The following is a 26,526-nucleotide window of genomic DNA, read 5'->3' on the forward strand; positions in this document are numbered from 1 at the left end:
CCTAAATTTAAATGTGAGACAGATTCTTAACTGCTGTGATTTAAAACTTTGATAATTTTTTTTACACTTCAGTAAAAACCTACAATTATATCCTTTTTTTTTTCCCGAATATCCACCAAGGTGTATTAAAATACTCTCTACTTCCGATCAACAAAAAAAAAAAACTCTCTACTGATAAAGATTGTGACTCGCAAGTCTTATTTTAGCAATTTACTATATGAAAAATAATGCGTCTTTGATTACGCCAGCGGAAAATAAGCATTTTTCTTTTTTGTCAAAAGAAAATATGTATTTGAGTTATTTTGTTTGAATAATGTACCATAAATCCCACGTCACTGCTGACGTAAGATGTCAATATCAGTTCCATAGTCTTAAAGATAATGGAAGAGAGCTGTGCCATGCGATCAATATATCACCAAAAACAAGAAGATGGAACTGTACGTTCTCATCAAGAAATCTATTTTGGCATTGTTTCACTACAAGAAAGGTAAACTCTGCTGGCCTTTTGAAACTCCAAACCTACAAACTAGACAAAAGAAACTGGAGAAGCGCATAGCATTTTCTTCTTGCTCACATTGAAGAACAACACATTCCAATTCTGCTAAAAAGAAGTGTCGAGGTTAGTAGTCTAAGAACAAATCAAGATAGTAAATATCAGTAACAAAGTCTGCCTGAAAAAGGTCTGAATCTAAAATAGTTGATCGATATCATACAACCTATTAGTGAGCTGGCTCCTGGCCTGTTCTCCTGTATTCAGGTTTCAGCTCGTAAGTGCCTTGATTAGCTCCCTTGTTGTTGTAAACAGAGAGGTCCTTAAGTATGTCTTTCAGAAATTGCTGCAAAACGACAAGTACAGAAACAAATCATAAGAGCAATCAACTTACCAAAGGCACAAGTAGAATGATGAAAACAATATAGTAGGTATAAGTCATTTGATTTAGCCTGTCAATATCTAGGATGTGGTCTGATTATCTCGCGATCAACTCAGTTGCCGTCGGACAGAACAAAGAGAAAAGTTCATACAAGGTGAAAGCAACCCTTATAGTTTGCCTAGCAGAAAACAACTACATAGTACTCTTCATAATAAACAATACCCTTCATTATTATATCTAGGAAATAAAATCACCTATAACTAGATATCTGCTTCATCAGTCAAAGGGCACTTCTTCTCCGTGTATAAATTTAAACCCAATAGTCCAAGAAGTTAACCATCATGTATGCACATAGTGATGTATACTGAAATGGTTCTTATGTGTATCAATCTGGGAAAGACATAATAGGAAACAGTAACTCTAAAAGCTTGGATTATACTCACATACAAACAGACATCTCGTAAATCCGACATGAAGAATCTAAATGGGAAGAACTAAAAGTTAAGCAGAAAGTAAATGAGCAGAAAACATACTTCGGGTTGATCTGTCTCTTGGATCAATTGTCTTAAAGTCCAATTAGGTTGCCTTTCAAAGAGCTTAAACATAATATGTTCCATTTCTCCACGGTCCCTCCTTGTTCTCTTCATTTCTGATCCCTTAGTTGGCGCTTTCTTCTTGTCCTATTTGAAAGACAGTTTGTGCTTAACGCATACTTTGAGATGGGTAATCAGTTCTGAAATTGTAATTCTAACATAGTACTGTCCCAAGGGAAAACAAGCAGCACATAGCAATTTTACTCAAGAATTAGCACAAAAAGTAGATAGCTATGTACACTGGGTCCAGGAGCCACAAAACCAATCATCCCTGGCATAGGCCTCATATGTGCCCCATTGTCATTGTCGATCACCTACAAATTGGAAAAAGTAAGGAGCAAGTTAGTGATTATATTAGTAATATAAATCATAGTATTAGCAAAGGTATACAAAGTAATCTGAGAAACCTGAATCTTTCTACTTTTCATATGCTTTTTTGTTCGTTCACGGCAAAGTTTCCCATAATTCTCAAGATTCTCATCATGGGGCTTCATGTCAAATTTGTTGAAGATTTTCCCCTCCACAGATAACTTTCCTGCAATGAAAAAGAATTTCAAACATTCAGTTGAGATTGCCAAAATGAACAGCTATAGTTGACTAGTCCTTGTTGAAGTAGTATAGATCCCAATTAGTTGTTAACATAGCATTTCTGCTCCTGAGTATTAAATTGCTATCGGCATATACTTCCACTAAAATGATGCCATACCCATATCTGACAAGAAATATATTATAAATATGGGATATTAGACTATTATCTGACTAAAAATTTGAAGTCCAATCCACATGTTTATCAAACCAAAAACGACTAACCCATGACTTGGGGATTATTTTCATTTCTCAGTGCACTAAAACCCAATTTCCCCAACATAAAACCGTGCAAGCCAATAACACTTGTTTCCTGTACTCAACTGCAACGATCTGTTGAAAATAGGATCTACCATTTTAACTGAAGACCAAAACCACCTGCTTTCCCCAAAATCTGACATTAACTGAAACAGTTTCTTCTTTTATATTAGAAGCGAAAACTTCTGACAAAGCTTTACCCTCCTTACAAATAAGAGGTCAGACTTACGTCCTAAACCAAGTTTAAATCATTCTGAGTTCTTCAAATTCCAATACAAACATACATGCCAACTTATCGAATTAACAAAAACATGACAGATGAATGTAACCCCATTGCTCAAGTTAGGCATACTAACAGTACGTTACTTAAAAGAGCAAATGCTAACAAGCTGTGATAGAGCCCCAAACAATGCAATGTCCAGTTCAGAAACGAAGAGCTTATGTGTAACTTAACAATGAACCCCAGCAGTGTTAATCTAACCAACAATGAAAAAACAACATTGTCACGCTAAACAACTCCACAAATCTAACCAACTATCACAGAAGCAAGCAGGCATATATGCTTACCTTCTGACGACTCTGAAAACACAGACATTGGAATGAAGTCCCTGGACATATCCAAAACGTAACACTTGGGGGTATTTGCAGATTCTGTGGCCGCCAGTTCCATGGTAAACTGAGGAGTGTCAAATTTTAACAACTAATCATGTTAAAAAGAAATTCGCAACAAGATGTATGAGCCACATTATTATAAAATTGAAGACTCCAACCCAACAATTTACCCAAAAAAAGAAGAAGAAGAAGGCGAAACGAAAACGACGTCGTAGTCGTGGGGGTACCTTAGGTTCGTTATTGGAGTTGAGAGGGTCAAGGGAGAGGATGACCTTGGCGACAGGGCCGGAAGAACAAGGCTCCTCTGCGGCGACGGAGCCATCGTCGGCGGCGTCAGGCTTAAACGATTTGGCGACGTTGGGAGGGCATTTCATAAGCCACACCGGCTCCGCTGCTTTGCTCGTCTCCAAATGCCCCCTCAAATTTTTGTTGTTGTTGTTGTTGTTGGCACCATTATTACTAGTGCTTCTGGTTCGTTGTGGTTTTTGGTCTTCCATTGCTATTTGGCTTGGCGCCATAAGCCCTCGCACAGAGAGAAAAGAAAGGATCTGTCTTTTTTTGTTTCCGTTTCTTTCTCTAACCTCCCTCCCTCCCTCTCTCTCAGCTCTCTTATATATTTTGAAGACCGCCACGACGTCGTTTAGTCTGTTATTAGTCAACCGCTAAACCCCTAGCTTTTGAAGGTTTTCCTGTTAATCCCCATATCACACTGAGGAGAACACAAGGTTTTCGATACTAACAGTTCCATCCATGCAAGGTTTTCGAGTCTGGAGAGTGACAAAACTGAATAAAAACGATCCCGATTTTGAGATTTGGGATGAATGAAATACAGACCAGTTTTCTCAGTAGTACAAATGTTGGTTAAAACAAATGATGGTGAAATTATACTCAGTAAATTCGGTGATGGGCTCTTTTTCCGGTTTCTTGTAAACAAGGCATGAGAAAAACAAAAAACATTTGGAAGGGTCGGAGTTTAAGATACATAGTTGAACATGTTGGTACTCATGATGAAAGTGGAAGTGCATCGGAGGTGTTGCTCTCGGTAGAGTTCTGTTTCCTTTCTGCTTGAAGTGACCGGCATAAGGATTCGAGCTTTTCTTTCTGATTCTTTGTTTTCTCTAACTGTTTCTTCAACCGCTCACGCTGCTCAGACAACAGAAAATCAGAGTGTTTAGCCTTTTCTCCACACAAATTTTAAATGCCAAAAACGTATGAGCTGTTTTGCAGGAGTTGATACCAAGAATGGGGCTTAGGACCGAGTTATGTACAAAGTTTTCTATAGGAGTTGATTGGTGATTACGGCAAAATAAAGAAAGATTGACAAGCCAAACCAACCATACCTCATCTACGAGTTCTATAAGAGTAACATCTGTCTTATCACATTTGCTCTTCAAGAACACATTTTCCTTCTTGAGATCCTTGATAGACTTTGCCATCTGGGGTATTCCAAACAGAAAGGTAGCTTAGTTTAAGATGAACATATTGTGCGAGTTACAGTGAGAGTCTGAAACTAAGGAGATCAGGAAATTTGTGCCTGTATGAAATGTAGTTTGAATAAACGTGTACCTTTTCAATCTCCTGTTTGAATGTTTCGAAAACTTCATTGCTTTTCAACAATGCATCCTGCAAATTCAAAATAAAGCATTTAATCAATTATGATGAGGTAGAATTCTGTTTAGGTGCTCTGAGCATTTAAAGGTCCATTAGGAATAAAGAAGGCTCAAATATTGCCAAACCGACATAAAGAAGAGTAGGTTGCCATCTCATCAGTATTGGTTAACGAAGAAAAAACATTGGAAAGAAGCCAAAGTCATATCTAAGCACATTTCAAAGATATACGCCCAGTAATGAAACAGGCAAGCTCACTTCCGCCAATGACTAGAAAGTTTCCATTTTTGTGCCCAAATCCCAGTTAACTCTAGGACTTAAGATTGCCAAAGTGACTCAAAATAATAGTCACATTATAATCATAGAATGAACAATTTTTCTTTTTCTCCATTATATAGCAGAAGTACGCTAGTGTGATCCAGGTGAGACTCAACCGATTAGCATGCCCCATATCTAACTAGGGAAAATGAGCCAACAGAAGTTTTGCACGATAAACGAATTCTGCAGAGATTTTTATAGTCCCTAGGAAGCAAACACTCACCAGATTCTGGTGAGTAAGATCCAACTAATGGTTTAAAGCAACACTCAAAACAGAAGTTTACCTGGAATTGTTGGAATTTTTCCCCATCAGCCGTCAACTGCAACCGCAAATTCTTTTCAGTTGATAGTAATTGTGACACCTGTTCTGCATATAATTTCATCTGGGACTGTTCCTGGATTAATTTCTCTTCATGCTGCCTAATCTTCAAATCAGCAATTTGAAGCTCCAATGATTTTTGCTTCAACTGTTCATCCAAAACAAAAACCACTAAGAAAAGTTGAAGGACATGATTAAGTAAACAATCATTCTAAGTAAACCAATGTCATTTATGCAGGCAGATAAATTTTACCTTCGTTTCATATTGCTGTTCAGAATGAGCATACTGATGGGTGAGCTGCTGTAGTTTGGTACTTAACCTGAACATGAATGGATGTTAATAAACTAATTTTCATGTGTTAAAAAAAAAAACACTGTGAAAGACCATCTATGATGGATGCCATCACATCACAGCCAAAAATGAAATAATCCGATGGTATCGATTTATCAACCAGGCCAACTAAAATAAGAGACCAAGTCAGAACATTAAATGACACTTAACTAATGGTATTAATAATGTCTGCTCCCAGTGAAACTAATATAAGAAACTCCAAGGTACATGACTCTATTTCACTTCAGGTATACAGCAACTAGATAGTTAATACATAAGCTCCAATGAACATCTGGGTCTTACATTTCATTCTCCTTTAGCTGAGAGATACATTCATCCTTCTGTTCATCTAGCTTTTTGCTCACATCCTGTAACCATAAGAATAATATCAGAATGCCATTTAATTAACCATGCATTAAAAGTATGATAAACTCAAACCATACATCTCTCTTTGAAATAACACAGAACTAGTTCCAATTGAGAGAAAGAGATGTAAACTTGTTACTTAACTGACACCTTATGCTTGTATGTGCTCTCATGAGCATCTGAATAATCATGGCAGACAAAGTAGCACAACAAGAAATCTTGTCCTTTTCCTTTTTAAAATACAGAACTATAAGTTGAGAAAATATTGACTTTGGAGTGTGTAGACCTTCAAAGATCTCGAGTGTAATAATGTGTGTTGCAGGTAATTTTTAACCAGAATTTTCATTTGAATGAAGCTTGAATCATCAATTGCAGATTGATATGTCAAAGGAAAAGATAATGTAACAACTGAATATAGAAATTTGCACAAGTATTAACCTTTATTGCATCTTGGAACTTGGTTGATAACTCTAATCTCAAGTTTTGGCCCTCTGTTGACACCCGTCTACATTCATCCTGTCACAATTATCAGGAACCATTAATGTTTCACAGTCGGTGACTGGAGGAGTACAGATTAATTTCATAACTTACTATATCAAATTGTAAGACAGATTCAGAAACAATTTAAGCATCATAATGGCAATGTATTGCAAGTCATTAGTGTTAAACTTTTTATTCGTCTTTTCAATCAGTAACGATACATAGGAGTGCGGAACCACCCAACAGTGAACAGCTCACTTCCCCAAAACAACTTATGCTAGAATCTAAGAGCAACCGGACAATGATGAAAAAGATTATAAACTCTTTCAGCTGTCTCTTGGCTTATTTACTAAAAGGCAGAGTATAGAAAAGAGACAATGAGGGCCCCTTTTTTTCACTTTGGTTTCCGGTATGCAATTAGTTAGGTCCCACACAGACAACGGTTGTAACAATCATTTCCTCTAGTACGATTTAATCAATTAAGTTTCATGTAGATGAGATCTATTATAATCCACGTCTGGAATATAGACAAGGTTTCAAAACAAAATGACTTTGGAGAACATGCATTGGAGAAAATGCGGCAAGGAAATTATATCATACCATTAGCATTTTGTTCTGGCGTTGTAACTCTCTACACAACGACTCAAGCTTATCTCGAACAGCAATGGCTAAAAACAAAAGAGGATGAAAACAAATAAGTAATAAAACTCTCTTTAATGTTGCTCCAAAATATATATTGATAATATCAATTATGTTACTGTACCATATACACCTGCACAAAAGCTATATCTTTTCTCCACAAGAATATCATCATCTCTTTAAAAACATACCATGCCACCGTAAGTGGTGAGCCATTCACAAGAACATAACAATAATTAGAAGGAGACGATCGATCATGCATGATGCCTTCTATGTAGCTTAACTTATATTCAGTAAAAGGCGAGATTGAAAAATAATAAAACTGAAACCATTGAAATGGTCCACATCTACTTGGCCAGATTCATATATCTTTCTTCGGAGAAAGAATGTTAAAATCATACTTTCACATGCATGCTTGTGCAGCATGAACAGACATTCTGCTCACTGATAACAGGACGTACTTAACTCCTTCTAAACTACCACAGATGTTTACAGGTATCATAACTCACGCCCTACGGTAGACTCTAGTTAAAGCCCATCATACATTTTATTACTTTTTCATGAAAAACTGCGGCACAGGATAGTGCATCACTATAAGTAGTCCATTTCTGCAGCAACTACTAAATATATTATACTAAATCACTATAAGTCAATCATTTAACATTTTCTGTTACTAGCAACAAAGTTGTTTTTCCCTCCGCAATAGCTAATATCTGAAGGTGTAAAGATCAATACATCTGCGATAGATCTTGCATGTAAACATTAAAAAAATCATTTCAAATACCTCCATCTCTCTCTGCAAGAACTTGTTGATACTTCAAAGTGAACTCTATAAACTCCTTCTCTGATTTAAAGGTCCGCTTTGGATTTTTCCGTTTGGTTTCAGTTGTATCCTGAGACAAAATCAGTCCAACTTACTTAGCTTACTGTAAAATAAGCAGATATATACTATCACTATATAGGTGTATGTATATATCTATATTTCTTTCTGCAATGGGTATGTATATGTGTGCTGATTCATTATATACCTTTTGATTAATGATTGCATGACAAAAATCAATTTCATACAAGTCATCAGACACATGATATGTAGCTTGCAAGGATCAACAACAGCAAGCAAACAAATTGGTATGATAAAGAGAGAAAAGTATGTATTACTAACTGGTTTTTTGGTTTTTTCAACACTCTCCGAAGCAGATATTTCCTTTAGATTGGTTGTCGGTGCATCCAAGCCTACTTCAATTGCTGAAAGGCAATAACAGATTAGTATAAACTAATGTATACACATCTTGAGCTGGTAGTTTAAAGAGAGAAATCAAAAGGTAAAGAAATTTACGTCTCTCTGAACTTTCACATTTTGCTTCAACTTGTTCCTTTACTTCACTGCAACCAGATGCCTGAATTGCAGCCTCAGACGCAGAATCAACCGACCCAGGCACAACTACTGAACCTTCTGCTGTCTGCTCCGTAGAAGCCTTCTTCGGAACTTCAACTGACTCTACTGAAGCATCAAAACTATCAGTTTCCGATAATGGAACAGGAAAGGTTCTCAGTTTGGGTGTCTTCTCTCCCTTATCCTGGCTCGTTTGCAACTCATTTGCACCCAATTCATCCACACGCTCCTTCGAACGATCCATCTCCGAGGCATTATCATCCTCGTGATTGCCCGGAGGCTTCTCTTGTTCAAAGGTGGGAGTTGGAGGAGCCAGTGGCTCTGACGAGCTCTCAACAAATCCATCTGGCAATGAATCCACTTCAGGAAGCTGATTTGCTTCTGGGTTCTCCATTTTAACCTACAATCATCATCATTCTTTCCTCAGAAACCCCTCTAAGAATTGAAACCCAAAAAAACCCATCTCTTGCTTTAACCTAATGTAAAGCCACGGCTGCTGACATCCATGAAATGGAGCAGCAGAAGCATAAAACCCATTTTGGGTGCTAAGAAAATTCGATAAGAACCCTAAAGAAACTAAAAGATTCCTCCTTTAAGCTTGCCTCTAAACACCACACACCAATTGTGCCTCAAAGCTTTAACCTTTAGTTAAATTTACACACTTTTTTTTTTTTTTCTGGGGAGCTAAACCAATAAGAAAGAACAGGGAAATTGCAAACGCCATAACATTAAGCAATCTGAATAATCGGAAAAACATTAGGAATGAAATCAAAAGGAAGAGAATGAGAGAGAGAGAGAGAGAGAGAGAAATTACCTGGTAGATTGTAATATCAGGAGGGAAATGTGCAACTCTGTATGGAGGAGACAAGAGAGAGAGAGAGAGTGAAGTGAGGAGACAAAGGAACGAACTCAATTCAAACTGATCTTAATTCCACCTTCACAACAACCTTCGCGTAGTTGTGTGTGTTAAGAATGTGGGAGAAGAGAACAGGCTACATTAGTCTTTTCGCAAACCTAATACGAGTATTCAACCTACAATTTCTATTATTCGACATAAGACGAAGACGTGTGAGTTGTTTGAGCTCAACTCGTGTCGGGCTTAAGTTTTTCTTGTTTAAAACTTTTTCAGGAAAGAAATGAATTGATTTTGACTCGTCGAGAAAAAGACAAATCGAGTACATTCGACTCGTAAACTTCGTCAACAAATTTTAAATTTTTTTTAAAATATGCACCTTTAGATAAATAATTGAATTTATATCAAAGTCTAACTCGAACTCGAGTTTGTTTCACAATATTGGAGCCGATTCATCCAAGCTTGAACTTGAAATGATTGTTTTACTTGAGTTTGAGCTTGGAAAAATAAATGGAAGCTTAAGCTGAGCATTCAAACGCAACCCGTCTCTTCTCTGAGAGCATCGTCCAAAAGCGATCTATAGTTTGTAACTATATATGTGGCTATGACTATCAATTCTGACTCTTTTTAAGTTTAGCATTGGGGGATCAATGATAAAATGGCTAGTCTTATTAAGCATGGTATATATACTACTCATTGGATGCATGTCTCCACCTGCAGAGACTTAATGGATATGTATATATGTACTCGCTCTAGCTTCAGGTTATTTACGAATATGGTAGCTAGCTATAGGTAATACTACTTTACTAGCTAGTTTTTCTGCAACAGTGTATTGCTACTAAATGGATGAGAAATATCGATTCTGTTTTTTCTTTACACAAGTGAGTTTACACCCAAAGGTACACAAGGTATTAACTCTATATTTGATCATTTTATTCATGAGTAGCTTATTAGAGATTCAGAGATAAACATTCTGAGTAGACTAGCATATATTAGTGGCAAGCACATTTGTAAATCAGAAAATTGAAGCTAGCGATGTGAAAGCCGATTAATGATCAGAAAATGGCACATTAACGGGAGGGCTTGCAGTACACATTGCACAACGTACTGGTGTTAGACCTTGCATTGATATAAGTGCAGATCCCACAAGACCAAGAAGCTGCCGGATCATCATCATTAGTGTTTCATTGGTCTTGGACCCTTGGTTATATTAATCTGTTGTATTTGTGTGATTTAATTTGGTATGTTATATTGTCTACTCCAACTTTCCTTTTCAAATAATACAGCATTAATCTAATGAAAAGATTGAATCTAAAAGAAAGGTCATTGACATCATGCCTTTAGTCTGGTGATTACATATTTTGACGAAAGCTAGCCAAAGTGAGGTTGTGCACTTTGTATTGGACTAATGGTCCTCCAACCTCCATGCAATTGGTTCTCACTAGTGTCTTGGCTTCTTTTGTCATAGACATTGGAACTTTTGTTGTTCTGTGTTTCTGGTTGTATGCTTTTTGCCTCTTGGCTATCAATAGATGAATTTCAGACCACAAAAAAACTCATTTTCAAGTCCAGTTCAGTTCTTGATAATTATGCAACTGAAAAATGGAAAATGAAAGATTTGAGATATATCCTCCACATGAGATATAAACACCAAAATCATGAGATATATCCTGTGAATTGGTCGTCCAAGTCCGGAGCTCATCTTCACTAGGGTCGCAGCATGCATTTGTTGTGTCAAATATCGGTAAGAAGCTTTCATATATATGCAAGGCTATAAACACCAAAATCATGAGAAATATCCTCCACATTCTCCATAATCATCATATATATTCTCAAAATCATGGTGAAGTAAATGCATTTGGCAGACATCCAGAAAACCTTGAAGACACATTAATACTTTCATAAATTCTAGTAGCACTTGGATGAAAAATTACACAGTACGTAAGTCTGCATCAATTCCTACACTTCATTAAAGTAATTTTTGGGCTCAAAATTTCACTTCGTCTTACACTTCATTAATTCCACATCTTGTAGATATGTAGTTCAATCTTTAAATAGAGAACAATAAGCCTCCCAATTCAGCTCAACACGAGATGGGATTGTTTAGCATAAGATGAGACCATCATTAATTCACATTCGTAACTGGGTAACAATCAGAAAATTGTTTCTCCCAATAATCAGTTCTCTGTGATGTGCAACTTGTTATAGTATATGTAATCTTAAGATCGACAAGGTTATAGATTGTGAAGCAAAGGACAAGAAAGAACAAATCTTGATGCATGCCAGCCTTTGCTTACCATGTTCATGAGACCATTGTCAACAATTACAAACCTCAATCTTTAGCATTGAGGAATCCAAGTCCTCCGAATCAACCAACCTATCTTCAACTGATACTTTGCTCATCGATCATTTTCAATTAATCTTTCAAATGCAACTTGTAGATGGCCTTTGTTGCATACGTTACAAAGACATGACCTTAGAATATGGTCTATCAAAGATTCAAAAGTGAGACTGAACATTAGTTCTCTGGAAGACAAAAAATGGAAAAGAAATATGTGAAATTCATAAAGAAAGCTACTGTGAACTTTCTCAAGAATAAGGTAGGGATACAGCATGATCCAAGTGAAAGCTGCAAGAAAAAGAATGGCCTAATAAATTGGTTTGGTACTTAGATTAAGAGTAACAACTAATATAGGTAACAGAAATTGTTTATACAAACTTTTTATTGAGAATCAAGAACTTAATGAAAACAGAATTTGACAACTAATAAAGTCTACTTTTTATTGAGAATCAAGAACTTATTTTATGTAGACTTTCCAATTCAATAATATTAGATTGTATTCCTTATTATTTTCCTTATCTATTTTCATTATGTAGACTTTCCAATTCAATAATATTAAATTGTATTCCTTATTATTTTCCTTATCTATTTTCATTTTCTAATTTCACTACATACTCATTAAAGCATTCATATATATTTAAAGCAGATATGAATGCTTTAATGAGTATGCATTTAGAAGCTTCTATTTAGTATTTCTGTATGTATGTGCTTAAAACTTTGTGGTCTGCTTTATCCTTTTCAAATGTTGTTGTCATCAGGCTGGTGGTAGTGTACGTTCAAATGGACGATTACAGGGTTGCCTTGAAGTCTCTAGGGCCTTTGGAGATGGCCAGTTTAAAAGGTTTTAATTTCTCTTCTTTTGGATGCGTTTGCCATGTAACTAGCTGTAAAACTTAATCATAATGCCTTGACTGGTATTCTTGAAAAAGCATGAGTGAAAGATGAAACATTTTTTCTTCACATTATTTAAAATCTAAGAATACATCTATTTGATCTCACATTATTTATACAGAAAAAATACAACAAGAATTCAGCTGGCATGCCGAAAATATGCAATTCCAGGATACACGGTTGAATGTGGCTGCTGCAAGGCATGAAGCAGAGGATAGTAGAGAAGCTGAGAGGGATGACAACTGTGGGACGCAAGCAGTAAACCAACAGGTTAGTCTGTATTTTGATGGTGCATGTGATTCTAAGACAAATAAGGTGGGTTTAGGTGCAGTAATTCAGAATGGGCAGCAAGATTTAATTGGTGCTTTTGCTATCCCAATTCAAGCAAAACTAAGTCCTCTAGCTACTAAGGCAACTGCTTTATTGTTTGGATTAAGATTTTGTAAAGCCTTGGGGTTGAAGAAGTTTGAAGTGATTGGAGATGCTTTGAATGTGATAAATGCTTTGGATTATGGTGGCCTGGATCTCAGTGAGGTGGGTGCTGTGATGGATGAAGCCAGGAAATTGAAGGTGGAGTTAGAGGTGATGTCTTGGAAGCATGTTCGTAAGAAAAAGAATGGGATTGCCCATGGATTGGCTAGGAAAGCTTTGAGTCTAGTTCATTCGATGTATTGCCAGGAGGTTGGTCCTCCTTGGCTAGCTGATTTAATTCATGCAAACTATAGTGTAAGAGCTTGACGGGGCAGCTCTCCAGTTTGGGGACTGTTATTACCTCAATGCTAGTATCAATAAAGTTCATCCTTAATCAAAAAAAAAAAAAAAAAAGAATTCAGCTGGCCGAAAGAAGCAAAAAGAGTACGAATCATGGCTCAACTATGCCTTTCATTTAACATGCTCTAAGGACAGCCAATAGATGAAGATGGTGTCCAAAACAATGCAAACAATTCAGAACATGAGGAATTTCATGAAGATGATGAATTTTGAGTCGCAAAGTAGTTTTGAGTAGTAATTAGTTTAGGTTTAGCTAGTCTTGGTAAACTATATCTTTTTCTTTTTTATTAGCTATTATTATATTTTTCGGTAGAATATTTGTAGACTTTATTTGATTTATGATTTAATAAGTCTTCGAATATTATTATTTGGAGACAAATATTATTAATGAAGTAATTTTTTTTTTCAAATATTGAAATTATTTTGGAATTTTGAAATATATAATTAAATTTGTGCAAGAAATATGTAGTCATTTGTCACATTCCGCTTAATGTTAAATGAGACAAACAATCTAGTCTCGTCTATAATCACTTGCAACAAACAATCCTTTCTCGCTTAATTGAAAATGCAACTACTTTAGATTGTCGCAACTGGTTGTCGCTTAATGTGTTTTACTGATTGTCGAAAGCGACGAAATTACACGATTATCGCTTTTTAAATATACGACACAATTGATTCCGCACATATAATTTTGTACGACAAATGCATATGTGTCACATATTAATATATGCAACAAAACTGAAATCTCGCAGTTATTTTTTGGATCAAACATACAAGCCTCGCAGACAGAATATGCAACGTAAACGAAGCCTCGTATATTAGAAATTGTAACAAACATAAAGTCTCCCATATAGCATTCTGTAACACACTTACGTGCCTCACAATATGTCATATGCAAGGTATGAATTGTGTCGCATGTTTCAAATGTGAAAAACATACAGGCCCCGCAGATGGAATATGCAACTTAAACGAAGCCTCGTGTATTAAAAATAGTAACAAATATAAAGTTTCGCATATAGTTTTTGGTAACACACTTGTGTGTCTCACAATGTGTGATATGCGAGGAACCAATTGCATCACATATTGAAAAAGTGATAACCGCGTAATTTTGTCGCTTTTGACAATCAGTAAAACACATAAGGCGACAACTGGTTGCGACAACTGGTTGCGACAACCCAAAGTTGTCGTATTTTTAATTCAGCGAGAAATTTAGACTTTTTACAACAAATTTGGGTTGTCGCCGATGACATTTTCTCTTGTAGTGAACATCTCAGTAGTCCTTTACCATCCCTTTGAAGGAATTGTGTCCTAAAACAATCATTTTGATGTAATTATTATTGTAATTATTATTATTCAAAAGGGCAAGTTTATTGTTCATTGCTTATACTTAATATTTGATTGAACAAGGTCCAAGGAATATGAGTTAAAGAGAAAGTAATCTAAAGAGTTAGATGTGTGAGACATTTACTCTTTCACACTCTTATCCTAAAAGGTTCCTAGTCATAGGATTATCACTTGGACATTGATAATCCGGAAAGACTAGCACATACTATGTATTCTCAATATGGAGGATGATATGTCTCTTGTCATTTGTGTAGAGACACTAATACAAGTATGTGGGTGCTCTTAACTTAAAGAGTATACTGAACGCGATCATTAGAGTTCTTGTATGGAGTCTTACTTACATGTCAAACTTGAACTCTAAATTGCAATAATACAAATTAGTCCTTTGACCTGAGACACCATAGTTGTCTTATGAGTGAATGGATTATCTCTTGATGATGCAATAACATTGTGTCCCTTAATGGATATAATAGATGCATTCATTGGTATAATCAATTCGGTCATGGAGACATGTGAGTGTACAACAAGGAATCTCTATCCTTAAGTAAATAAGGTGTATGTTCAAAGATGTGATTCAATGAGTCTTTGGCCAAAGCATTGAATGAGATTTAAAAAGGAGTTTTTAATCACATTCTAAGAATCACATAAGAATGAAAATCACATTAGGGGATTGACATATCAATTCCATACCCCGATGATGTGATTTAGAACATAGTGTAAGAGAAGGACCGTATTGTATTGTAATTCCAATTGAATAGGTTCTTTGTCATTCTACATTAACTAGGGTAGTCATGATATGTTGCAAGACGTCACTCATGACTTGTGAAGTCCCCGAGGATTAATAAACATTTATTATCCTAATAACAAGGGAGAATCAAAAATGGAGTTTTTGATTCGTAAACAAAATAGAATGGTTTCTATAAACTTCACTGCCTTGTTAATTAGAACCTAAGAGATCGCACACCATATAAGTGGATCATTGAGATTGTATATGAAGAAGATTAAACAAGAGTTGGTTATGAGCAAATAATTAATTAGATTTATTATTTGAACATAATTAGGATTTTCGGGTAAAACCGAACCTATTGGGCCTAAACGATTGTCGGGTTTTTTGGTGTGGACTTGGGCTTCACTAAATGAGATTTAAATGAAAGCCCAAGACACATTTTTAGTGCCCAATAACATGTATGGACCAGCCAAAATATTGGCTTTATGAAAGTCAATATTTTTCTTTTAGTAATTGGAGTTATTTCCTATTATATAAAAGGGAAAGCATGGACAAAGAAAAGTGAGTGTCTCCACACTATTATTTTCAGATTAGAGAGAGAGAAAAAGAGTTCTTTCTTGGTCCATTACAAAATTAAAGGAAAGAAGAACACTTGCATAATTTCTTCTTTTCTTTCATCTTTCTTCATCTCTTGATTCACTTGGTGAAGATCCTTAGAGGCCATATCCTTTTGTGGCTTTACTTGTTACATCAAAGAGAAGATTACAAGCACAAGAAGGAGTACAAGAAGGAGTTCTTAATCCAAGGTGATTCAAGGTGGAGGAAACACACACAAGGAGAGATCAAGGAGAGGAACTTTGGTGGTTCACTTGGATCGGATTAAAATCACGCTCCAAGGGTGAGTAGAACACAAACTCCCTCTTTCTTCTTCCTTACTATGCATGCTATGTTTATATACATATCACAATAAGCCAAGATCATGGGTTAAAGGAATGGATTTTATGTTTAGTTAGTAGTTTAATGGTTAAACTAATTCCGCACTAATTAAAAAGTTTTGAAATCCATCCATTCCTTCACCCTTAACATAACAAAGTCCACTGGGATGTTGTTCATATATATATATATATATATATATATATATATATATATATAACCAAAACCAAATTAACATCTAAACCAATCCATTCATTTAGTTAGTTCATCAATATGGTCTTGTTATGAGAACCAGGAGCCATAAAAAATCCAGGTCCAATTAACCTGGGGAAAACACCTAAGAACAATAATATCTCTGTGATTAAATACATCATAGATCGCCACCCTAATGTACATGGGATCCCAAGCACTGTGGGGTCTCCTTTCTGAGACCTTGTACGATATGATTCACATTTCACACCACCAAGATCTCATGAGATCCTCACCCAACAAAAGGGAATGCTAAAAAAATTAAAGAACTTGTCAAGTGGAATGAACTATCAGACTAAAAAAAAACGTGGAATGAACTAAGAGTCCTTTTTTTTTTTTTGGTCTGAAACTAAGAGTCATATCGAGTGGGACTCATTGCAAACGGTGCCCATGACTCGAATTCGTAGAAAGCAAGTAAAGAAATATAGGCGAAAGGACTTTTGTTATTGAGAGAGAGAGAGAGCAAGATTAGCAATAATCCATGGCGCAGGGTGAGATGGGAACAAAGGCAAAAGAGCATCAGTTGCCCAAAATGGAAAAAAAGTACGAAATTGATGAAGTACGTACTTGTAATAAACCAGAAAATGGTACAAGACTGACTTTCTCTTTGGTCATGCATTTGGTTTTTTCCCATGCATTTTAATCCCCACACAAAGGCTCAACTATGGTAATTCCCAAAAGGTAATCCATCTTTTATTATCGTTTTCATTCTTTTTGCCTATCTCCTCATTTCATTCATGACCAATGTTGACGAGATAAGCTTGGTCTCCCTAACTTTCGTTTTCATTGATTTGTTCTTTCTTTTTGTGCTAGTTGTATTGTTTAAAATTGACGTCATTCACTTTGTTCTCCTGGGGTTTAGCTTTTGTGCCACCCTATTAGACTGTACATTATCTTTAGAGTTAAATATTATTTACTCCCTATACTTATAGGGTTTCATCATTTCAGTCCCTGACCTTCGAATTTCACCTAAAAAGTCCCTAAACTCCCAATTTCCTCTCAATTGGTCCCTGCCGTCAAGCATCCGTCAAAGTCTCCGTTATCTTGCTGACGTGGCGGTCGTTTCCCCCCTAAAAAGTCTATTATACCCTCACTTACTTTTTTTTTTTTTAATTAATTTTATTCTTCTTTTTTTTCTTTCTACCTCTTCTTCTTTCACATCTCTCCTGATCTCCGTCTGGTTAATAGAGGGTCTTTATCCGGAAGCTCTCATCCTCATCTTCTCGCTGGACCGAGGATATGCATACCCATGACCAGAATCATCACTAGATCCCGGATTTCGTTAACTGCAGCAGAACCATGTCCGATGATTAATAAACTATAATTACTTGCATGCAACTTTCATTACATCAACACTTTCCATATAATCACAAATAACAAATACCAACCTCCACCTAATTCAATTCCATTTTTTTCGATTCATTCACACCTTAGTGAGCTCAATCAAATACAGTTCCATCACTTTCTTCATTCCAAACCACACCAGACCCAATTCCAATCAAAATGTGTGCCCCAAAACTAACATAAATCCAAAAATTCGATCTTGATAGAAAACCTCACAAAAACTCAAATACCCAAATGAGATTTTGAATCAAAACACTTCACCCATCAAAATCTTACCAAAAACTCAAATACCCAGAGCAGATAGGTGGGTTTCGGCGGGTGCTGGGCGGCGTTGGTGTTGGGCTGGGTGGGGTACCCAGATTGCATATGTTCTCCTTTTGCCTCTCTCTCTCCTTGATGGCTTCAACTTGCTCGAGATTGAAATGAGTACTTCATGAATTGAATTCAATCTCAAGAGAAGAACTCGACCCATTTCGAAGAGGGACTGGATCGGACATGTAAATACGAATTGGAGTCAATTCATCATTTCATCTCAAAACAGAATTTTGTATGAACAGTCATTGGTTTTACCTTGATTTTGGAAGATTCAACCGTTGGATTTTCATGAAATTTGAAGACAGTTTAGAAGACTCGATTTTGAACAACTTTTATGAAAAAGTCGTGACTATCTGAGCAACAGAAGATGGAGTTTTTAGACGCCGAAGTTAGCTGACGAGCAGAGTTTCGTAAGAATGAAAGAGTTGTTCATTCTCCACTATGTATTTCCAGATCAGGCCTAGTAAATCTAAAGTGATGAAGTGGGTTTTCTGAGAATGTAAAGGGTAATTTCATGAAGATATGAAGGCATTTAGGCTTGGTGTTGATTGCAATGGGATTGGTGGTTGGGTATGGAGAGAGAGCTCAGTGGTGGTTATGGTGATTAATTTGGGTGTGAAGAAGAAGAAGGTAGAGAGAAAAGGGGCATCTTCGTCGTCTTGGGGCAAAACCAGTAAGCTACAGGGGTCTGGTGCGGAGCGGAGAGCGAGAAGGGCGGCGCGGTTGGAAACGTCACCGTTTTGGCTGACGTTGGTGTCGTCGAAGGTCTAGAGATGGAGAGAGAGAGAGCTGGGTTTATTTTGGGTTTGTTTTTGGAAGAAGAAGACGCTCTATGTGGAAGAAGATGGAAGAAGATCGAAGAGGTAAAAAGAGAGAGAGAGAGAATAAAATTAATTAAAAAAAACTGAATAAGTGAGGGTATAATTGACTTTTTAGGGGGAAAACGACTGTCACGTCAGCAAGATAACGAAGTCTTTGACGGCAAGGACCAATTGGGAGGAAATTAGGAGTTCAAGGACTTTTTAGGTGAAATTCGAAGGTCAGGGACTGAAACGATGAAACCCTATAAGTATAGGGAGTAAACAGTATTTAACTCTTATCTTTATTTCAATAAATTTGTGGTGGGAGAGCACTTTGCTCTTCTCGGCTCCTGTTTTAACAAAAAAAAAAACGTTTTGGATTACTGTGTAAAGGAGTTGCTTTCTTGACATTAATGGTTAGATTAGAGGTCAACTTAACTTGACATCGAGTAAAAAATTACTTGGAGAAGTTAACCTTAGTTCAGACCCCAAATAAGAACGAAGTGAACCTTTATATATGATGGTAGTAGCTATAGTGACCAAGATGGAGACCTAACCAAAATCTCCGAAAACAACAATCAACAAGTTAACAAAATTTAAATTGCGGAAAACTCAAAATATCACTTTCATAATACGACAAGATAAAAGGGTAGGCATATCCCACCATACTTACTCTGATAAGGATCTTCCATGATTAACCAAAGCATTTAATTACTGACTTAATTTCTAATACGACTTTTAAAGTTGACCGTAATTATCAATTTACGCTCCAATGTGCAATTCGATTACCATAACTTCATGTAATCAATGTATCCTTACTTCTTTGTGGTTGTGGCACAATGGCACAACACAATCAACTAGTCAACCATGACAAACCCAGATCACTAACTTTATTTTTATAGAACTAACTAGGTTAATGGATGGGTGGTTGAAGCACAAAGTAGAAAGTTTTGAAGATGAAAAATTAATTAGGCAATGACTTCTGCGGATTGTCGTTTGATGTTTATGTGACAATTAGGTTTTCATCGCTAAAGATTAATTTAGCGACAACTCTTGTGAGTTGTTGGTTAATGTTTATGTGACAACCTAAATTTCTTCACAAAAGACCAATTTAACGATAACTTTTGCAGGTTGTCACTTAATGTTTATGTGAGAACTAAAACATCCTCGCCGAAGACCAATTAGGCGATGACTTTTGTAAGTTGTTGGTTAATCTTTATGGGACAATTATAATTTTCTTGCAACAGATCAATTAGGCGACAACTTCTATGGGTTATCGTTTAATGTTTATGTGACAACTGAAACTTCCTCGCTGAAAACTGAATAGGCGACGACTTTTTTGAGTTGTCGGTTAATATTTATGTGACAACTTTAACTTCTTTGCAAAAGACAAATTAGGCGACGACCTAAACGGGTTGCTGCTTAATATTTACGTGGCAACTTGAACTTTCTTGCCGGATGAGACTTTTAGGTACAAGTTTCTAACATGTGAAAATAAAAAAAGAAGCCACCTTCATAAATATGAAGATAATGAGGGGTCGAGTGAAGCCAAAACATTTTTGCCTATATGAGAATCTCAATTTGTGACTTATATCTCACAAAGAATCCGTTAAAATGGTCAAAATATGGATTCCTTAGTGGAAGGATCTTATATATACACTGGACCCTTCTAGTGAGGAATCTCTTCTTTTGGTCATTTTAAGGGATCGTTTATTAGACCCACTTTTCGATTACATATCAACATCTCGACCGTTGAGTTTTTAGGTCCTTATGAGTATATCATTCACTACAAGAAATTACCCAATTAGTCACGAAAGTATTAGCGACAAACCAAAAATATGTCACCCATACGGGTTTTGGTGACAAAATTTCGAATTCATCACTAAATTTTTCGCTCTTTGAAGAAGCCACACTGTGTGTATTTTGGTGACGAACAACATAAAATAAGTGACGGATGTTTCCGTCAGTCAAAGTGGAACAAATGCAAAACTGTGTCGTTTTGGTAAATGTTATGAAGTTATCCACCAAGTCTGGCTCTCTCTCTAGTCAACAACTTCTCATCCATCCACTTTCTAGGTCTCTCTCTCTCGATACCGCCACCACCCGTAACCGAGCCCTAATCAAATCGCCGCCTTCCTCCTAATCAAATCGCCCATCACTCGAACAATTTCCGATTCGGGTCGTTGGTGTGTGGTTTCTCATTGGACTCCTCCTGAGGCTTGATTGAGTCGACGAAGTGAGGTAAGGAAATCGATTGCATCGCATCACTAACTTTTCTTCGGCTCCGACTACTCCCACCCTTCTCACCTTTCTGGTCTGCTTCCTCTCTCCTCATCTCAATTTCTCTGCTTTGCTTTTCGATTCTGCGATCTGGTTCGTGTCGGTTTGAATCTGAAATGGTTAATTTGTATTGTATGAATCTGAATTCGTTAGAGCTTTATTCTTTATAGCGCCGGATTGGTTTTGGTTTGGGAATTTGTGATCTGAAGCATTTGTTTTGAGCCTGAGCTGACATTGGAATTGCTAAACTGAGTTTAAAATGTGATTCATTGTTGTTTGGTGATTATGAATGCTTGATATGTGAATATTTGTGAAACTATGAGATTGTCTTACGTTAACTCCATAGAATCAATCTGGTGGCCTTAGCCATTCAGCTGAAGGTTCTCACTTTTGTTTTTAGATCCATGGTTTGGGCTGTATAACTTGTCGAGTTTGGCTTTGTTGTTCTTGTGTGGTATTGGATTTTCAATCAGGATATTGTATTACATTAGACATTTGAGATGATTGTTGCTTCATTTACTGGTTTGATGGGTTCAACTTGTTTTTACTATTCTCTTGCGGACGATGGAACTCATGCCATGAAAAAAGTTCTCATTCAGAATAGCGAACAGTTGGAGTTGGTGAAGGAGGAGATCCGAGTTTCATCACTTTTCACTCATCCTAATCTTGCTTCCACTTCTTGATCATGCCATTATTTCTGTTAAGGTTGATCTCCTGAAATTCTAAACTTTGCTTGGGTAATAGTATTTGCCTGCTTTGAGTTGAGATGCTTCATACTATTACTACTCAGCTTCATATCTGTCCTTGACTTTCCCTAAGAGAAACCATGGAACTGGAAACATATTGTTAAGGGTACATAGGAATAGCTGGCAGTTAGTTCCAAAGTTATATCTTTAATTTGATTTTTGATTCATTGTTATGTCAAATAGCGTCACATTCTCAATTTTGAAATGCACACAACATGCATGTTTAAAAAAAGGGTAACTTTTATTTTTCCCCTTCCACATGTTGGTCTACTGAGCCACCACCTAATTCTTGACTTCACAGATGTCTCTCTTTTCCTCTGCCTTGCAGAAATGGTACCCATGGAGATAGATGAAAAGGAGACTGATCTGTATTTGGTGCTGTTGAAATTTGAACTGGGATTTTCATCGAACAGAGGGCTGACTCTTTATCATCTTCTGTGATATCTGATCATAGGGTTGAATTAATTTGTGGGTTATCATTTTGTAACTGCTTCATGCTACTGTAGCTTGCATTGAGTTCAATTATGGAGTTTTGAATCATCTCAGCCTCCTTTACTTATTCAGGTATAAACTCTGTATTGTTCTTTACATGATTTTGATATAGAACTAATGTGTTTGTCGTGTTTGGGCCTTATGATCATTGAACTCTGCTTTTTGAAACATGCAGTCTCATTGATTGTGCTTTTAGGAAATCAATATTTCCCAGGTTATTGGGTTTTGTCGTTGAAATTTTTGGCTTTCGGTATCTGGCAATTTGTGTCTTTTTTTAATGTTTTGTTGGCATGGTTTTCTGATTTCGTTTTTTGGCTATCTGGGATTTGTAGGGTAGGTGGAGATCTTCTCCTTGCAAGAATAAAAACAGAAGGCTTTTACTTTCTCTGAGTAAGTTTCAGAATTTTTGGGTCTAATTCTGAGTTTTATTGTAGCTTTCTGTATAGGTGAGAGATGAGTTTCTATGGAGAACTTACGAATAGGGCTGTGGAGACTGATATGCCAGTCATGGTTCAGGTATTGAGGCCAAAACTCCCACTGGGTTTTTGTTAAAGTTTTTGAATTTATTCTGTTATGAGGTTCAGTTTTGGTGTGAGTTTTAATAAGTTTGCCAATGATAATGGTTCAATTAGTCTTATGATTCTGCATGTGTCATGTATAAGTCAGATTGTAATCCATGCTCAAGAATTAAAAAAAAAACGTCAAGTTATGTCATGCTTGGGTGTAGAATGGCGAGCATCTCCATGGTTACAGTTCTGAGGAGGTTAGGGTATGTCAAGTGTCTCTTTGAGTGCTCTGTCCTGGTATAAACAGAATTCTATCTTTCTTGAAGCAAATGCCTGTAATGTTTTTTCAATCATGGGCCAATAATCTTAGTTATCTTTATGCATGGAACCTCAAAGTGGTACCGCTCTTGCTGCATTTTCAATATAACAAAGTAGCATATCTGTTTATCAAGTTCATTGTGTGCTTTATTTTCTTTTTTGAAGGTTAGTGTGTATTTTACTCTATGCATAACAAGTTTACATCTTTGTATTATATATAGTACTGCTTTTCATTTTCCACTTGGCTAAAGACTCCTTTATCTCCTCAAAAGAAAAAAAGTGGGGAATAAAACAGGTCTGAGTGTGCTTATGTTACAAGTACTTTGCTCAGTGTTTCTCTTTCGCTCCTTTTCCTATCATTTTCTATATCATTGGTTAAAAACAATATGTGCATATACTTATTAATTGCCATGGCACTAGTTCCATAGACATAGAGTATATATCTATTATATACACTAAATGACATTTCAATACAAACTCATTATCAGTTGATAATTTCTCTCTTCCTGCAAATTATCAAAATGATTTTGAACATATTTATTTTTATCACTTATGAAGTATTTTCCTCCATTTAAGGTCAATTGTGATATATTTCCTTGTAATTTGTATCACATGCAGTAAAGGAATTAAATTGTTGGAAGCTTCAAGTTTCATCTTTTGAGATTGATATGGGAGTGTTTTGTGTTTCATGTTACTTGACATACCCTCTTCTTTGGGATATTATAGGTACATGTATAATCTTCTTTGGCTTTGCATCAACTTCTTATACAACAGTTGGCAAACTTTTTGAGCTACATTGTATTGTTACAAGGTCGAGACTCAAAGGCAAGGTCGAGACTCAAAGGCACCTTCCTAGTTGCGATGAGGATGATAATATTGATGAAATGAGCAAGAGAGGATTAGAAAGGATTGGAATGTGTACTAGGAGTTTCAAATTTTGGATGTAAAGTACTGTCCAGTACTTACAGATATTTGTTTTTTATATATGAATACTTAGTTTGTATTAACTTTGAAATGCAATATATGACAGTTGAATTGAAATTTATGCCAGGACATGCAATGAGCTATAAATTGATGAATATGAAATAAATTTTCAAATAATCAGTGGAACTAAAAATAGTGACGAAATGAAATTCGTCACCCATTGAGTGAAATTTGGCGGTTATAAAAAATTTGGCTCCAATTTTTGAAATCAGTCCAATTCTGAAATAGAATGGGTGACGGAATATTATGGATTAGGTGACAAATGCATTTCGTCACCTAAACGTATTTTGGTGACGAATTTATCATTTCGTCACCCAAACGAATTGGTCACGCACTATAGGTGACGAACTTATTTTGTCACTCATACTTTTGGGTGACGAAATTTTCAAAATAGGTGACAAAAGTGGTTTGACACCAATTGGGTAAATTCTAGTAGTGATTTCTACAAATTTTCAACCAAAATGATGATCATTAAGGTATCAAACTATATTAATCAATTAACGAACCACAAGAGATCCCTTAAAATGATCAGAAAAGAGATCTCTTAGTGGTACACAAACACACACACACACACACATATATATATATATATTGAATTTGATGTATCATTATTATTGTTTTTGCATTGTAAAAAAAATTTTAGGTTTGTTCTACAATTTATAGTGCTTGATCATCTATGAATTTTCGTTATAAGATATTGAGATATGATCAATGAGGAAGTATGGAAACTCATACACTATTTTTATAATTGCATAGTGAAACTCTTAGGTTTTTATTAATTGTTATTATTTTTTCTTGGTACATTATTATTTTCCTTTTTGTTTAGGCTGACACCCATTTAATTGGCTGAAATTAATTGTTTTAGATGGATGGCCAAGATTCATTTAATATTAGGGTTATTAAGAGTCTTTAGTGGGTTAGGTTTAGGGGAAGAGAGGGGAAAATGAGAGAATAAGAAATGGGGGCTGGTGAAGATGAAGGAGGGATAATTGACAACATATCGACAAATTATATTGATCCTTTGTGGACTGTCCAGATGAAGAAAAAAGTTGAAATCGTCGAGTCCTCCCGTCGTTCCCTGTGCCACTAGATAAATAAGCCGAAAGCAGGAAGAAAAAAAAAAGAAAAAAAAAGAAGATGATCAAAGAGGGAGAACGTACTTATAGCCATGCGAGGAGATTATATCAGCCGAGTATGAAAAGGGTGAAAGAAGACTCATCATGTCACCTTAGTGAAAGTTAAGAGTGGAAGCTAATGTACGTATATGTAAATTGTTCTAATCTAAAATTTATGGTTCTATATGTTCTTCTTATTGTCATGATTGTCACTTTGGATTTGGGGCTCTAGTATTATTTTTTCAATCTTAAGTTTTGGGGTGTTGCATTATGTTTCTCAGTTTTCGAATGCGTATTTCATGGTGTTTCCTTTTCTTTGGGTCTTTGTTGTTCTGGCGGTATCAATTACACACACACTTGGTTTGCATTATTCAAATGGATGATTGGTGTGTTTGTTTTGTCTTGGATTGCATCTTATTAATTTGGGCACTGATTGAATTTTTAGAGGTCTCTAAATTACACTAGATCTTTTGGTATTGTTTCTTTTGGACCCACTAAACTTTCTTAGCACTTGGCACCTAGCAGACAATCATTGCTGCTAATATTAAGTATTATTTGGAGGGCTGCCATAGAGCTTTAATTCTGCCAATGCATGGTAGTGTTCATATAGTTTCCTTGGTAATTGAAAATCTATTTGATTATCTGTGTTTGACTAGTGAATGAATTCGAGTGCCAAAGAAGTTCACAACAAGCTTTTTCTCTTCAATTGGAAAGGTATGTGTGGTTTACATGCTATGAACAAGTCTTGATTCTTTTGGTCCTATTCTTTCAGAGATGCATCATTATATATGAGTATGGTTGTTTAGTATGTCATGAAGATTGACTTATTTGTACTTTATAATATGAGTAGACATTTCATTATCTCTCTTAGCATCTCTTCAGTTCTATGCCTTTTGTAATGCTTTAGGAGTTATGCAATGATATTGGAGGATTGGCTACTATTTATTATCAAGTATACTCGGTAATAGGATCCCTTAGCGTTAACCATATGGTGTGATATTTCTCAAGTACAGAGATTATATCTTGCTAATGTATTTCATTTGTAACCTTCTATTTAGTATTTCTGTATGTATCTGCTTAAACTTTGTGGTCTGCTTTATCCTTTTCAAATGTTGTTGTCATCAGGCTGGTGGTAGTGTACGT

The 26,526-nt window shown here is 36.0% G+C and overlaps 2 protein-coding genes and 1 long non-coding RNA gene across 6 annotated transcripts; 1 reads left to right on the top strand and 2 right to left on the bottom strand.

Moving 5' to 3' along the window:
- Nucleotides 1–410: 410 nt before the first annotated feature.
- LOC133715478 (uncharacterized) lies at nt 411–3,515 on the bottom strand. Its single transcript, XM_062141989.1, has 7 exons — nt 3,148–3,515; nt 2,876–2,984; nt 1,873–2,000; nt 1,705–1,779; nt 1,406–1,552; nt 717–836; nt 411–598 (listed from the first exon to the last, which is right to left on the bottom strand). The coding sequence occupies exons 1-6, from the start codon at nt 3,436–3,438 to the stop codon at nt 720–722; spliced, it is 867 nt and encodes a 288-aa protein (XP_061997973.1). The 5' UTR covers nt 3,439–3,515; the 3' UTR covers nt 411–598; nt 717–719.
- Nucleotides 3,516–3,704: 189 nt separating this feature from the next.
- Nucleotides 3,705–9,421, bottom strand: LOC133715477 (uncharacterized). Its single transcript, XM_062141988.1, has 12 exons — nt 9,189–9,421; nt 8,318–8,774; nt 8,144–8,226; nt 7,766–7,874; nt 6,943–7,010; nt 6,301–6,378; nt 5,800–5,864; nt 5,419–5,485; nt 5,131–5,313; nt 4,487–4,543; nt 4,261–4,356; nt 3,705–4,063 (listed from the first exon to the last, which is right to left on the bottom strand). Exons 2-12 carry the CDS (start codon nt 8,766–8,768, stop codon nt 3,923–3,925), a joined length of 1,398 nt encoding a protein of 465 aa, XP_061997972.1. The 5' UTR covers nt 8,769–8,774; nt 9,189–9,421; the 3' UTR covers nt 3,705–3,922.
- Nucleotides 9,422–21,006: 11,585 nt separating this feature from the next.
- LOC133717618 (uncharacterized) lies at nt 21,007–24,112 on the top strand. Of its 4 annotated transcripts, XR_009849813.1 has the most exons (5): nt 21,007–21,927; nt 22,297–22,532; nt 22,793–22,976; nt 23,127–23,229; nt 24,011–24,112. It is a non-coding gene; the product is annotated as an uncharacterized LOC133717618 (long non-coding RNA). The 4 variants fall into 4 exon arrangements; XR_009849812.1 differs by having other exon boundaries at nt 22,270–22,532; nt 22,793–23,229; XR_009849811.1 differs by having other exon boundaries at nt 22,793–23,229.
- Nucleotides 24,113–26,526: the final 2,414 nt, after the last annotated feature.

Source organism: Rosa rugosa, chromosome 6 (assembly GCF_958449725.1).
Source record: "Rosa rugosa chromosome 6, drRosRugo1.1, whole genome shotgun sequence".
In the NCBI taxonomy this organism is placed as follows: domain Eukaryota; kingdom Viridiplantae; phylum Streptophyta; class Magnoliopsida; order Rosales; family Rosaceae; genus Rosa; species Rosa rugosa.